Here is a 16,506-nt window from a genome sequence, read left to right on the forward strand (position 1 = left end):
TGCTTGGAAAATCCCATGGACAGAAGAGCATGGTAGGCTACAGTCCATGGGGTTGCAAAGAGTTGGACACGACTGAGTGACTTCACTTACTTACTTACTTATATTAAAAAGATGATTTTTATTTCATGAAAGTCAAAGCTCTTATCTTAATTCATAACTATGTTATAAAACATGAAGTTAGATTACCAAATATGTAATGTACTAAACAGAACCCATGTAGAAGTAGAATTGTGTGAAAATGGCTTTAGGAACCTTGTATTATTGTCAATCAGAAGTAGATATTAAAAGCTGTAAGTGAATCAATATTCCCTATTCATTAATCTCAGAAATATTATACCATAGGATTTATGAAATTTCCAATTGGCCTATTGGTAGTCCATACCATAATTTTACAAATGTTGTTAAATGTGTGCATGAGAAATTCATTTTAAGATGTGACAGTATTTCTCTAGTAATGGGCATTTAACTTCAATGTATTTTCACAAGCTTTTACAAGTCACTTAGAAAAGAATTCAAATATCAAAATACTTTCAAATTAGCAATGTTAAATTCTTTGATATTTACTTTTTAAAAATTTTATATTTGAAATCCTTGAAGAATCACTTTTTCTAAAGTAAGCTGATATGCTTTGTGAAATGTACATTACATAACTAAGATAATTTCTCATAGAATAAAGACATGGAAAAGCTATACATGATGAGGCTAGCTTTAACATAGGAGCAAGGAGACTTGAGATTCTCTGTGGTCTTAGGAGACAAGGGAGAGTACGATTTCCTCCATTCACCCAACAGAGCAATTTTATAGAACTTCATATTTACTCCTACATTCACATAGTTCCATAAGGAAGAAGTGCAGAATAATCTCAAAAGCATAAAAGCACCTTCAAGGGCTTCCTTTACTTTTAATTATACTGACAAAGAAATATCTTGTTACCAAGATGTCTTTCTCTATTGCAGAAGTGGTTAGTTTTGGAAGTGTGCTTTCATCAGGAGTCACAGAGTCTAAGGCAGCATCTTCTTGCCTAAGAAAATGACAAACACACTATTCAAATGTATATAAAGGTCAGTTAGAACATATATCAATAGATCTATCAGACTGCAGTCTATAAAAATAGGAAAAGTACATTATTGAACATTTTTAAAATCGTAAAACATTTACTTGGTACCATATTCCTCCCAGATTACTTTCTCTTTATTCATAGACACAACGTCTCACACACCCAGGTATACTAGAAGTGATTTGAAATATCTAAATCAGAGGCCACATCCTTTTTGATAAGCTTTATTCATTCTTCTTCACTGCTCCAAAATCATCTCTCTCCTGAAATTTTATAGAAATGTTCTTGCATTATTCCTGAAATATGTATGACTAAAAATCCCATGGACAGAGGAGCCTGGTAGGCTGCAGTCCATGGGTTCGCGAAGAGTCAGATACGACTGAGCAACTTCACTTTCACTTTTCACTTTCATGCATTGGAGAAGGAAATGGCAACCCACTCCAGTGTTCTTGCCTGGAGAATCCCAGGGACGGGGGAGCCTGGTGGGCTGCCGTCCGTTGGGTCGCACAGAGTCGGACACGACTGAAGCGACTTAGCAGCAGTAGCATTTATAAATGAGGTTTAGAAAAGCATGGATGGGAAAGATTTTGAGTATAGTTTTGTCAAAGACACAGATATATTCTTCCAAAGACCATCTCTCAGATTTCTCGGGCCACACTAAAAGTTAGCAACAAGTGACATAGAAGTTCATATGCTGCTATGTATTTATTATTGACTAATTGTTCATACAATACTGTAATGTTTCTAGCTATAATTTACTTCAAAATCTGTACCAGATATGATCCACATTTTGCGACTTCCTCTGGGGCTCCTATGTTCATATCTTCAAAGCAATAAATTGTTCTCAAACAGCTTTACCCTCTTTATCATTGATTGTATCATGCTGCAGATCCCAACTTCATCTGGGATGGATACAGGTTAGTGACAGTGTAATAAAATATTTTTTCCAACTAACTGTCCAGTGAGTGGAGACAGGAGGTTTATTAAATATCTGCCTTAAATATCATACCAAAGTAGATACTCAGAATGGATCTTCTGACTTCTTTTGTCTTTTGAAAATCTAGGAATCCACTATTCTGTGAGCTTTACACTTACTCTTTTCAATTAAATGGACCAGAGGAAAGAGTCAAGGCAATGTCTCAAGCAGTGTCTCAGGTAATGTCTCAGTTTAATTCAGTAAGTAGTAGATTTAGGAATGAAATCTGCCTAGGAGACTCCTGAAAAAGGTCTAGACTTGCAGTCAACAGGTACCAAGGAAGGAAATGAATACAAAGGCTAAGAATAAGGAAGTTATCTGAACAGCTCTATGCCAGCAAATTAGACAATTTAAATAAAATCCTTTAGGATTTAGGATTTTTGTCTTTTAAGACAAAGTAATAAATGTTTATCAATAAACATTTGATAAACATTTGAGGGAATAAGCGTATGAAAGAGTGGTGAGAGATCATCAAGATATTCTGTGGTTGGAAAGAGAAGGGTTATTTTAACTGCAAAAGAAACCACCTTATTATTTTGGTCTTTGCATAGTAAAAAGATACTACTGACCATCATGTTCTTCAGGAATCAGGACATCTGGGCTCAGATTCTGCCACTATAAAGTATATAACCTTAATAACTGGATTGTTTTTCTTTTTAATGGCAGAAATGCTTATCTTATCTAATTTGCTGAATCCTGGCACTCAAGTTTCATCCTCTATGAAAGTAACATGGCCTAAAAGGATGCAGCAAGGTTGGGAGAGGGGAAGAGATAAGAGGCTGGCGGCAACAAGAGAGGCTGCAGAAATTCTTGCCATCAGAATGAAGATCCTTTCAGCTCTAATACTCCATGACTCTATTTTTCTGTGGCCACAGGCAAAAATTCTGCTCACTGGAAACAGTAATAGAAGCTCTTTACTGATCACCTAGTCAGGCCCTAAATAGTTCCACATATATTTTCTCTAAATCATATACCTACTGTTACAGGGCACAGTGATATAATTATTCCCACTGTATAGATGAAGAAACAATGTCAAAGAGATTAAATAACTTCCCCTTTACACATCATTAATTAAATATAAAAACAAGGATTTGATTATCCATAGGTGCTTCTACACTGCCATGCTCTTTTCATCAAAGCAACATCCCTTTCAGAAATAAATCAATCAATGCTAGAAACACTGTACCTGGTTAAAGGGAAAATATGATGTATTTTATTTTACAAAAATTAAAGAACGAAATTGATAGTTTTTTCTCTTTATCAATAGAGATTTTTGGTTCAAGATAGTAACACAAACATCTATTTTTTCAAGTTTTTCTGTGAAAATGGTAGTAATGTTAGCCCATGATTGTGAAGCAACTAGAGGGTCATCAGTTGAAGAATTATTTCAACAAATTTCTGGAACATGAAAAGAAGACACAGAAGAGTTGAAACAATTTAAAACACCAGAGACAATAACTCATGCAGGAGAGATTGAAATCTGCCTTAGAGACTCCTGGAAAAGGTCTGGAACTGCAGTCAACAGGTACCAAGGGAGGAAATGAGCACAAAGGCTAAGAACAAGGGAGTTATCTGATCAGCTTTATGCCAGCAAATTAGACAATTATAATAAAAAGAAATAACAATGTAAAATCTAAATCAATAGAGGGAAATAACATTTTCATGGACTGGAAGGCTCAGTATTATTGAAATGGCAATTCTCTCAAAATTGATTTACAGATTCAATACATTGTCTACTATATCTCAGTATGCTTTTCTTTTTTTTTATAAAGAAGGTGACAAGATGATATTAAAGTGTACATACATGGAAATGCAAAAGACCTAGAATAGCCAAAACAATTTTGAAAGAGAATTTTGTGGAATTAAACTACCTGATTTCAAAACTTAATATAAAGCCATAGAGATCAAGACAACACGATAGCAGTGTAAACACAGACAGTTGAAGGGAAATAGAAGCCTGTACATAGTCAAATGATTTTTGACAAAGGTGCCAAGGTAATTTAATGAAAACTGTCTTTTCAACCAATGGGGCTGAAACATTTGGATATTGATACGCAAAAAAAAAAAAAAAAAAACAAACCCTTAACACTTACCTCACAACATAGGTACTGAAATAAAGCATACATATAAATGTGAAAGCCAAAACTAAAACTAGAGTTAAGCTAAAACATCTAAGAAAACATAATATTTACAATCTTGTGATAGGAAAAGGTTCTTAGATATGACTCTAAAGGAATGAACTATTAAAAAATCAATAAATCAAGCTTCAAACTTTAAACTTTTGCTTTTTAAAAAATTCCATTAGGAAAACTAAAAGATAAACCATAGACTGGAAGAAAATAGTTTCAAAGGATATATCTGATAAAGAACTTCCATAGAAAATATATAAAAAACTCTTACAGTGCAATAATCAGACAAACAACCGATTTTTAATAATGGGCAAAAAGTTTAAAATTGAAAAACAAAAAGATTTAAATTGACAATTCCCCAAAGAAATTATGTGAATGCCAAACAACTACAAAAGAGATGTCCATCATTATTGGTCATTAGAGACATAACAACTTAAAGCTGTGATAAGATACAACAGTACATTTACTGGAATGACAAAACACAAGACAAAGCATGGGCAAGACTGTGGAGAGATTAGAAACTTCTTTATTCATTCTTATGGGAATGTAAAATAGTATGATGATTTGCAAAAGAAAATTTAGAATTGTCTTAATTTAAACATACACCTCCTATCAACACATAACACAGAATTTCTACAACTAGGTATCTACCCAGAAGTGAAAACATATGTCCACGAAAAGACTTGCATGCAAAACTCATAGCAGCATCATTTATAATAGCCCCAAACAATAAGCAAGATGGGTTTCTAATACATACATACTGTACAATTCGATTTATGTGAAATTTTAGAAAAGATAAAACTACAGAGATAGAAAGCAGATCAATGATTGCCTGGGGCAACCAGTGGTAGAGAGGATTAATTGAAATGGGCAAAAGGGAATTTATGGATGACAGAAGTATTCTAAAACTGGATTTTGGTGAAGGTTGTGCAACAATAGAAATTTACTAAAATTCATTCAATGTACATTTAATATAGGTGAGTTTAATGGCATATAAATTATATCTTAATAAAGCTATGTTTCTTAAAGCCTGTATAGAAGACTATGAAAATATAACATTCAGGGGAAAAAAAGGAAAAGACAAACTGTACAAACACAGATTGCAAAGTAATAACAAATAAAGCAACACAGGCTTCTCATCAACAATAATACATGCCATTATGTGGCTATAGAAAATACCGTGTTGTGTAAATAAAATTTGCTAACTGGGTAAAACTTAAGGATTCTTATCCAAAAAAGGGAGGGGTTTAAATATGTCAGGTGATGGATATGCTAAATTGACTGTAGAAATTCTTTCACAATGTATATTAAGTCATCACATCATACACTTTAATTTTATTTGTCAATAAAACTAGGGGAGGCTTCCCTTGTAGCTCAGTTGGTAAAGAATCTGTCTGCAATGCAGGAGACCCAGGTTCGATTCCTGGGTTGGGAAGATCCCCTGGAGAAGGAAATGGCAACCCACTCCAGGACTCTTGCCTGGAGAATCCCATGGACAGAGGAGCCTGGCAGGCTACTGTTCATGGGGTGCAAGAGTTGGACACTACTTAGCAACTAAACCACCACTACCAAATGGGGAAAATGTTAATCTTTTTCAATCTAATGTTTTCCAGATTTGTAGGGGAAAATTACTATTATCCTTTAACTCTGCAGCCAGCTTACTCATCATTTCAAGAGAAAGGCAAAATTAGTAGAGACCTTTATAAAATGGAAGTTTTGGGTTTACTCTCTACAGATTCTCACTGGAAGAGCTACTAAGGGATGGATTCAGCAAAAAAGAAAATGAACCTAGAGGTAAGAAGCAGAATGCAAAGACTATTTCCTAAAAAATTAGAAAACATGTTAGTAAATCTAAGTAAGTGTTAACTTTAGGAAAAAAAGAGAATGGGGAATTTAAGGACTTGGTAAAACTAAAATATTATAGAACTATTGATAGAAATAAAATAAGCAATCACATGAAAAATGCAAGGAAAGTTCAGAGCTAAGCTAAAGCACTCCAAAGTCCTTTCATATTATTCAGGCAGAAAACGAATAAAATGCATTTAAACTTAAGAAAATATAAATTACAATGTGTGTGTGTGCATGTGTATGCTCAGTTGCTCAGTTGTGTCAGAGTCTTGTGACCCCGTGGACTGTAGCCTGCCAGGCTCCTCTGTCCATGGGATTATTTCCCAGGCAAGAATACTGGAGTGGATTGCTGTTTCCTCCTCCAGGGGATCTTCTGGAACCCAGGGATCAAACCTGCATCTCCTGCACTAGCAGGTGGATTCTTAACCAATGTGCCACTTGGGAAGCCCCCTATAAACTGTAATACATGGTTTCAAATGCTTGGGTAACCACTAAAACAATAAAAATACATTTTATAACTTTTAAGACAATAGGAACAAAGGAAGAAAATGGAAAATCCAATTCAATAGAAATAATAAAAAAGATTAAATAAGGCAACATATAGTAAAAAAAAATACAAAATAAGTTGTTAGAATTAAGCTTACATATATAAGAATACCAATAACTAATAATGGGATTAAACATGCTACTGAAGTCCAGAAACTCAGACTGAATTGTAATTAGTCCAACTTACCTGCCTCCTGAGAAACCCATATGCTGGTCAAGAAGCAACAGTTAGAACCAGACATGGAACAACAGACCAGTTCCAAATTGGGAAAGCAGTACATCAAGGCTGTGTATTGTCACCCTGCTTATTTAACTTATATGCAGAGTACATCATGTGAAACACCAGGCTGGATGAAACACAAGCTGGAATCAAGATTGCCAGGAGAAATATCAACAATCTCAGGTAAGCAGATGACACCACCCTAATGGCAGAAAGCAAAAAGGAACTAAAGAACCTCTTGATGAAGATGAAAGAGGAGAGTGAAAAAGCTGGCTTAAAACTCAACATTCAAAAAAGTAAGATCATGGCATCTGGTCCCATCACTTCATAGCAAAGAGATGGAATAAAATGGAAACAGTGACAGACTTTATTTTCTTGGGCTCCAAAATGACTGCAGAGGGTGACTGAAGCCATGAAATTAAAAGATGCTTGCTCCTTGGAAGAAAAGTTATGATAAACCTAGAAAGTGTACTAAAAAGCACAGACATCACTTTGCTGACAAAGGACTGTCTAAAAGCTACGGTTTTTCCATAGTCATGTACAGATTTGACAGTTGGACCATAAAGAATGCTGAGCAATGAAGAACAGATGCTTTCAAACTGTGGTGTTGGAAAAGACTCTTGAGTCCCTTGGAGAGCAAGGAGATCAAACCAGCCAATCCTAAAGGAAATCAATCCTGAATATTCATTGGAAGGACTGATAGCTAAAGCTCCGATATTTGGCCACCTGATGGGAAGAACTGACTCATTGGAAAAGACCCTGATGCTGGAAAAGATTGAGGGTAGAAGAAGGGGACAACAGAGGATGAGATGGTTGGATGTCATTACTGACTCAATGGACGTGAGTTTTATGGTTAAAAAGATACTTCTGTTTCTTACAACTCGGCAGAAAAGATAATCTGAAAAATCTCCCCGTACAATTCTATAAATACTGAATGTCACAAAGTTCCTTTGAATGCATAACCAAGTTCTCAAGGAAAAAGGAAATACTCAGGAGGAAAAACACAGAATGATAAGGCAGAGAACAGCCAAGCCCTGAGGTATGGCTGCCCTTGTGGGAGAGAGCCTTGGACTTTAATATTCATGTGGGTCAGGAGATGACTTTATAGGCTAGAGTTAAATGGAAAATTCAAACCCACACCCCTGTATAAAGCTGAAACCCCAAACGGGCTCTATCTTCAACCAGGGGAGGACCAAAAATGACAGGCACAGGAACGTAGTGTCAAAAAGACTCTGTTTTGACCAGGACACTGGGAAGTGAAAGAGTCGCTTCTAAGAATTTGTAACCAGAGGCCTACCCACCCATGGCTTGAAGCGTTGATTTTACAGTTTGTGTGATCTGAGAGAGCTTAACTGAAAAAGAGTGGTATAAGTGGGCCAAGCTGATAATGTCCAGTGGTGCCTGGCAAAAGCCAACTCCTAGCCACTCCATAGAGGCGCCTGCCTGGGTTCTAACTGCACAGGGGCCCACAAAACTGCCTTCCTTTTGTAGCACATAGTGACCACTGCCCTCCCCTCAAGATGCCTCTCCAGCCAGTAAGATGTCACATGGGGACAGTAAAACGGGGCTTTCCTGTGAGTGACAGTGTAATGTGTCACTAAACTCTGTTCACAAATGGCAATGTGTGCACCTTGAGTCATACTGAAAGAAACGGGCTACTGAACAACTAGCACCAAGCAATGGAAAAAAACAAAAACAGGCAAAGAGGAACTGGTAACTTGCATCTGCATTGCACTCTGTAAACAGATCTGCACTTTAGACTGGGAAAGCCCTGCCCTGACCATGCTGTTGATCACTTTACCCCAGTTCCTTCCTTTTATGCACAAAAAGATCTACAACTACAGGGAACTCACCACATCACCTGAATAAACAAGATGGGGGAAAAAACTGCCCTAAATCTTCCACCAACCACCATACCTAAAACCAGAAAGCCCATTGAGCCCATTCTCTCAACCAATAGCAAGTATTAATATTGACACCTGACGGAAGAAATTTTCACATATTGAGGTTCAGGGAAGTCATTCTGGCTTATACATGATTTGGCTTGAACTTCATGCTAACTCCAACAGCCTGTCTTATGACCTATTAAACGTGCGTTGTACATCTGTTTTAGACATTAAAGAGGAGACTGAATTTCATTAAAGAGAAGACTGAATTTAAAAATCTAAATGGAGTAACTGTTTCAGGCATTTAAAACTGAGCCAGGTGGATGTGGTTTCAGACATATTCCTGCATAACTGAGGACCTGTATTTTCTGAACTGTTATCAACCTCAAGGATACCACCAGTTATGCTCAAAATAATATCTGCTAGCAGCTGTCAGCTACAATTCCTTGTAACTATGCAACTATTCTGTACCCCAACTGATCCTTGCTGAACAAGCATCCTTCCTTTTTGCCAGTTCCAAATATAATTCTTGATTTTTGCCTTTTTAAGCCTCCCCCATTTTGTAGTCTAGAGGACTACGAATTCAGATGCATATTGAACCTGCATCTCCCAGACTATAGTCCTAAATTTGGCTTGAGTAAATCTCTCTTCTATCCCTATTACAGAATTTTACTGACCATTCTCATCAGCATACCTTTTCAGATCATGATATTTAAAAATGGGACACCTTAATAGAGTTGCTCAATCTTTCATTATTTATAACCTAACCTCATTCCAACAAGGTTTTCAGGAATCCTTAGAGATGCACAGAATTCTTATAATTTTAGATTGAAGAGTTTCCAAGGACTCTAACTAGGGTAACACACACTGGTTAGCTCACAGAACTTACATGATGACATTAACAAGAGTGCTTCTGAAGTTCTCTCGTTCTTTATGTGGAGATTTGCTCTTTCCTCTGGCAGTAGATGGTCCAGCATGACTATCATCAATCTGGTCAAGTAACCTGCCCTTTTTCCCAAAGCGTTCCTTGTATTCAGCTTGAATTAAGAAAAAAAAAAAAAAGGTGTAAATTAGTCATCTTTAAGAGTAAGTTAAAATATTTAAGTGGTTAAAATAAAACACTGAAGTATCTTTTAATGAAAAAGCTACATTCTTTAAGTCCTTAAGTAACCACATTTCCTTTCTTGAAGTTAAACTAATCTCATTTGATGTCATCATAATAGAAACCTTTATTTCAAGAATACTCAATTACTTTTATATTTTGATAAATGCAAATAAACTCAAATTTTCAACTATTTTGCATAGAACCTTCTTTAAATTAAAATTATTATAAACACAAAATGTAAAATTATTATTTGCTAAATTATTTTAGCAAATTTAAAGAACTATGAGGAAAAGATGTTAACATTTACTGTAATCAATCTAATAAGTCAAAATAAAAATATTAATGTGAATAATTTAGAAGTAATGTTTACAACCTATTACAATCCCCCTTAAAAAAAATATTAGTCTTTGACACAGAGGCAAATTCTGAAAACAGTCAATCAAAGTTTTATTATAAACATTGCAACTCCTAAAATATCAGCCTTTATAGCATTTGCAATAGTCTGAAACAACTAAGACATGAAATCAAGTATTTTCTGAGGAAACACTTTTGGGGTAAATTTTTCCATTTGATATAAACATAATTATAACTTTCCACTTTCATTGCTTTAACTACATGTTGTGATTTTTTTTTTTCCCTCCAGGAAATTTCCTTAAACCTAAGACAGAATATTAGAGTTCTTACCATATGACTGTTCATTTTTAACACTAAACTGCTCTGGAATATCTTCAGCCTGCTTTACATTCAAATGGAACGATGGAGCTGCCTGCTGCCAATGGGGCTTTGTACTCACCTGAAATATGAAATTTTAGATAGCATCAACAAAACAAGATCAGAAAAAAGGCTTTTTTTTTCATGAAATGCAAAAGAATGTATAAACACAGACATTTTCTCAAACAAATTAGGACATCTTATATTCTTTGCAGCCAAACTTGAAGAAGCTCTGTACAATCAGTAAAAACAAGACCAGGAGCTGACTGTAGCTCAGATCATGAACTCCTTATTGCCAAATTCAGACTTAAATTGAAGAAAGTAGGGAAAACCAGTAGACCATTCAGGTATGACCTAAGTCAAATCACTCATGATTATACAGTGGAAGTAACAAATAGATTCAAGGGATTAGATATTTTAGAGTGCCTGAAGAACTATGGATGGAGGTTCATGACGTTGTACAGGAAGCAGGGATCAAGACCATCCCCAGGAAAAATAAATGCAAAAGAAGCCAAATGGTTGTCTGAGAAAGCCTTGCAAATAGCTGTGAAAAGAAGAGAAGTGAAAGGCAAAGGGGAAAAGAAAAGATATAAGTATCTAAATGCAGAGTTCCAAAGAATAGCAAGGAGAGATAAGAAAGCCTTCTTCAGTGATCAATGCAAAGAAATAGAGGAAAATAATAGAATGGGAAAGACTAGAGGTCTCTTCATGAAAATCAGAGATACGAAGGGAACATTTCATGCAAAGATGGGCACAATAAAGGACATAAATGGTATGGGCCTAACAGAAGCAGAAGATATTAAGAAGAGGTGGCAAAACTACACAAAAGAAGTATACAAAAAAAATCTTCATGACCCAGATAATCATGATGGTATGATCACTTACCTAGAGCCAGACATCCTGGAATGCAAAGTCTAGTGGGCCTTAGGAAACATCACGATGAACAAAGCTGGTGGAGGTGATGGAATTCCAGTTGAGCTATTTCAAATCCTAAAAGATGATGCTGTGAAAGTGCTACACTCAATATGCCAGCAAATTTGGAAAACTCAGCAGTGGCCACAGGACTGGAAAGGTCAGTTTTCATTACAATCCCAAAGAAAGGCAATGCCAAAGAATATTCAATCTACCACACAATTGCACTCATCTCACACACTAGTAAAGTAATGCTCAAAATTATCTAACCCAGTCTTCAACAGTACGTGAACCATGAACTTCCAGATGTTCAAGCCGGTTTTAGAAAAGGCAGAGGAATCAGAGATCAAATTGCCAACATCCACTGGATCATCAAAAAAGCAAGAGAGTTCCAGAAAAACATCTACTTCTGCTTTATTGACTATGCCAAAGCCTTTGACTGTGTGGATCACAAAAAACTACGGAAAATTCTTAAAGAGATAGACATACCAGACCACCTGACCTGCCTCCTGAGAAATCTGTATACAGGTCAGGAAGCAACAGTTAGAACTAGACATGGAACAACAGACTGATTCCAAATTGGGAAAGAAGTATGTCAAGGCTGTATACTGTCACTCTGCTTATTTAACTTATATGCAGAGCACATCATGAGAAACGCTGGGCTGGATGAAGCACAAGCTGGAATCAAGATTGCCGGGAGAAATGTCAGTAACCTCAGATATGCAGATGACACCACCCTTATGGCAGAAAGTGAAGAACTAAAGAGCCTATTGATGAAAGTGAAAGAGGAGAGTGAAAAGTTGACTTAAAACTCAACATTCAGAAAACTAAGATCACGGTATCTGGTCCCATCACTTCATGGCAAATAGATGGGGAAACAAGTAGCAGACTTTATTTTGGGGGGCTCCAAAATCACTGCAGATGGTGACTGTAGCCATGAAATTAAAAGATGCTTGCTCCTGGGAAGAAAAGTTATGACCAACCTAGACAGCATATCAGAAAGGTGAGACATTACTTTGCCAACAAAGGTCCGTCTAGTCAAAGCTACGGTTTTTCCAGTAGTCATGTATGGATGTGAGAGTCGGACTATAAAGAAAGCTGAGCGCCGAAGAAGTGATGCTTTTGAACTGTGGTGTTGGAGAAGATGCTTGAGAGTCCTTAGACTGCAAAGAGATCCAACCAGTCCAACCTAAAGGAAATCAGTCCTGAATATTCATTGGAAGAACTGATGCTAAAGCTGAAAACTCCAATACTTTGGCCACCTGATGTGAATAGCTGACTCTTTTGAAAAGACCCTGATGCTGGGAAAGATTGAAGGTGGGAGGAGAGGGGGATGACAGAGGATGAGATGGTTGGATGGCATCACCAACTCAATGGACATGAGCTTGAGTAAACTCCGGGAGTTGGTGATGGACAGGGAGGCCTGGCATGTTGCAGTCCATGGGGTCTCAAAGACTCAGACATGACTGAGTGACTGAACTGAACTGAAAGACGGCATAAACACACAACAGTAAATCACATTAAAGCCTGTGAATGGCATGGTGTGTGACATTTGGAATACATTAGCAAGTGCCCGCTCTGCTGTTGGTTTGATATGGGTGCCTATTACCTAACGTGGGTGTTCATTCCACAGAGTTTACTCAGCCCCAGACATTGGCAAGTGATTTTTCAGCCTTCCATCTTGTTGGACCCCAGTGCTAATGAGTTCCTCTACATTCCAGCTCCAGAGGCTCTTCCTATTCTCATGACTTTATCAGCTAGATTACCCTGGCAACTCACACGTTCATTCCATCATTTAAGGCAGGGGTCACAAATTCTTATACCTATACAGTTCTGGCAAGTATCATAAAAGAGGGAGTAAAGCTAGTGATGATAGCTAATCAGCACCCAGCTTCAGTGCTAGGAAACGTTACAGGGCCTTGGGGACTGTGGCCTAGAGAGAAAACCTCTGTCTTAATAAAATGCAACAGTTAATTAGCTTGAGCCAGCTACTACAATGCCAGAATACAGACCCACTATTGCTAGAACCTATGGCTCTTCAAGAAACCCAGATGGGCAGCCTTTAAATTAAAATATACTTATTTTTAAGCACTGACAATTGAATCTGTGTCTTCCTTTCACATTCAGAACTTGATAGCCCATGTATGCATTGGCTTTTCGTTTTACTCTTCCCAATCCTTTATTGCTACTTTTAAATAAACTACCTGCACACACAAATCCTTTTTTCAAGCTGTTCTTTCACAGGAAAGTAAGCTAAGACAGTAAGTCAATGCTTTTCCATCCTTTCATCTGCCTTGCCAATCTTCTGCTGTGATCTTGCTCCATAAAGGATTTCAGGTGAGTGAGATGTTCACAAAGGTTTAGAATCAGGTCCCCAGCTCAAAGAGGATCAGAGCCCCCAGCACTGGGTTACCCTTGATTTCAACAACAAAGATCACCACCAGAAACAAAGGCCTGGAATGAAAATCACTACTACAGTAGTTTTAACTACTGCTGGAAAATTTTATCCAAGAACAAATTTTAATATTCAAATAAAAGTTTCTTAGTCATTTGTCAGTGGACTTTTTAAAATCTCTTAAAAATATGATCTCTTCTAAAACACATAAAACTCAAAGAATGCTGAAAAATGCAAGATATGGCCAAATAAGAACATAAAACCAGGTTTAAATAGCCAACAAAAGCATTTCAGACTAGTATATGCCAATGACAAGAAAGGATTAGTATTCAACTCAGCCACTGATCAGTAAGTCAGAAAATTTTAATTGAGTTTATATCTCTAAACCTGTATACTAACAAGATGCAACAAACTGAGGGTAATTTTGTTTTTAAATTTATCAAATTTTAAACACATGTCTATTCCATTTCAAGTCGTGTATTTTAAGCTATAAAATTTAAGATAGACTTTGTAGAACCACAGAAAAGATATGTCTCAATCCTATAGAACTTGGCAACATAATCTGGCATTATTAAAAAAATTTTCAGTTAAAATGTATATTTTGAAATGTTCATTTACTTTATCTAAGAATAGTAAGGCAAGTTTTATAAGTGAAAAATGTCCTCCATCTTAAATTATCAGGAATCTTTCTGTATAAAGCAACACAAATTCAATTTTATTAGTTTGTGCTCAGCTTTTAAAATATCTTTCAAAAAATAATCTTTTGGATGAAATTTGAGAGTTTTACACTAAGCAAAATATGCCAGACATCAAAAGATAAATACTGTATGATTCCACTTACATGAGGTACCTAGAATAGGAAAATACATAGAGACAGAAAGAATGCTGGTTGCTGTGGACTGAGAGAGGGCAAAACAGAGAGTTAGTATCTAATGGGTAGAGTTTCAGTTTGGCAATATAAAAAGAGTTCTGAAGATGGATGGTGGTGATGGTTGTACAACAATACGACTGTGCTTAATATTAATGAACTATAGATTAAAAACAGTTTAAGTGATCAGTTGTATGTTATGTATATTTTATCACAATTAAAAAAAAAAAACATTATTTGCACTGAACCTCCACTTAAGCTCAACTTCCAGGAGTTACAAGAGCACACTAAATGTCATTAAATTCAATATAACTACTAAATGGAAATTTATTTATATTTATTACAGTCAAGTATATCTTTCCCAGTACCTGTCAACTGAAAATGTTTGTTAACTGCCTCTTCCACAGAACAATGACAATTTATAGTCATAATGATAAATTTTAAAAAGATGATAAATTTCAGTGTTGGAAGATGCATCTCAAAAATCAATAACCCTTCTTACTTTCAAACTCAGAAACTGAGGCTCAGAGATGTAAGTGACTCCCTTAGATGTCACTCCCTTAGACTCCCTTAGACAAGACATAACCCCCAGCTTCACTCCCTAATTCCAACACTGAAATATTTCTGCTAGACCACCTTGGAAACATTTCTATCCAGAATATTCAAATATTCAGTAGAGAACAGTAGGAAATTATAGTTTACATTTATTAAGATAGTTATTTTTTATTTTATGTGCACCTCAGAATTTCTCAATCAGAAAATAATCAAATTGAGCACAAAATTCAAAATCATAATTTTAGTTACTTATTTACGAGTTTGAAAATGAATAACATTTTTAAAAGGGCTAAAACCCAATGGGAGTGTACACGTAAATTACCGTAGCCAATTGTGGTAAAATTCTTCCTGGTGTCTTAGGTTTTTCTTTGCTGGCTGATTTATCCTACATGCAAAAAAAAAAAAAAAGAGGTTTACTCTGTTAGAGCTAAAACTTATTCTCACAATCAAATTTTAGAGTAAAGCACTTAGTATCCAAAATATTCATTCAAAGGCATCTCTACTATTTTTTTAAATTCTCAATGTTTGTCTTGGAATATGGCAAGGCAAGAAAGGAAAATCGTATCCAACAATACCTATCAGAAAGCTTTAAAAATGTGCAAAGCCTCTTGTCCATTACATCATCTCCTTGGAATTTATCTGAATCTCGTTAGTGTCCAGGTCTTACTCTGCTCCATCTCCCTTCTCTATCACTAAAATATCATTTTTGTCCGCTGATAACCAGAATGCTCCACTTACTAAGCTGACAGTGTATTCAGGTTAACGTATCCTCAAGTTACTGGAAATAACGTGTACTTCTTAGCAGCAACTTCCAGGAAAAAGTGCTGATACTTTGAGTAGAGTATGATTCCACGGTAGGAATTTCACTTAGGTAAGAGAAGGCACTATTGAGAATCATACTTCCATCTATAAACAGATAATATAAGTTGTGCTAATTCATGTTGATCTATGGCAGAAACAATACAATTTAATATTGTAAAGCAATTATCCTTTAATTAAAAATAAATAAATTTAAAAATACATATATAAGTTATGCTTTTTGCTAATGGTCATTTTATTTGCTCTCAGCTCCAAATCTACCTTTTTGCCCTCCTTTGTGATTCTTGAACAGGACTCTAAACATCTGTCTTTTGCCAACCAGAACTAATAAAGGGTATCAAAACAACTCTGTGAGAGGAGGGGACTCTCTTTCTGGTTCCAGGGTTTTTCTCATTGTTTCCATGGTATGGCTGCCAGTTAGCATCCTTGCCCATGGGCACCTTCCCAGCCTGTGGTGTGTGGCTGACCCAGTGGCAGAC

General features: G+C 36.1%; 1 protein-coding gene across 1 annotated transcript in view; it reads right to left on the reverse strand.

The window, feature by feature from the left end:
- The window catches only part of DNAH7 (dynein axonemal heavy chain 7), a 271,936-nt gene that overhangs the window by 234,887 nt on the left and 20,543 nt on the right, over positions 1-16,506 (reverse strand). The window contains exons 3-6 of the mRNA XM_006078127.4: positions 15,531-15,593; positions 10,452-10,560; positions 9,552-9,699; positions 934-1,021 (exon numbers count right to left, since the gene is read on the reverse strand). Coding sequence (XP_006078189.4) covers positions 934-1,021; positions 9,552-9,699; positions 10,452-10,560; positions 15,531-15,593 — 408 coding nt within the window. The remainder of the gene's footprint in view (positions 1-933; positions 1,022-9,551; positions 9,700-10,451; positions 10,561-15,530; positions 15,594-16,506) is intronic.

Source organism: Bubalus bubalis, chromosome 2, assembly GCF_019923935.1.
Source record: "Bubalus bubalis isolate 160015118507 breed Murrah chromosome 2, NDDB_SH_1, whole genome shotgun sequence".
In the NCBI taxonomy this organism is placed as follows: domain Eukaryota; kingdom Metazoa; phylum Chordata; class Mammalia; order Artiodactyla; family Bovidae; genus Bubalus; species Bubalus bubalis.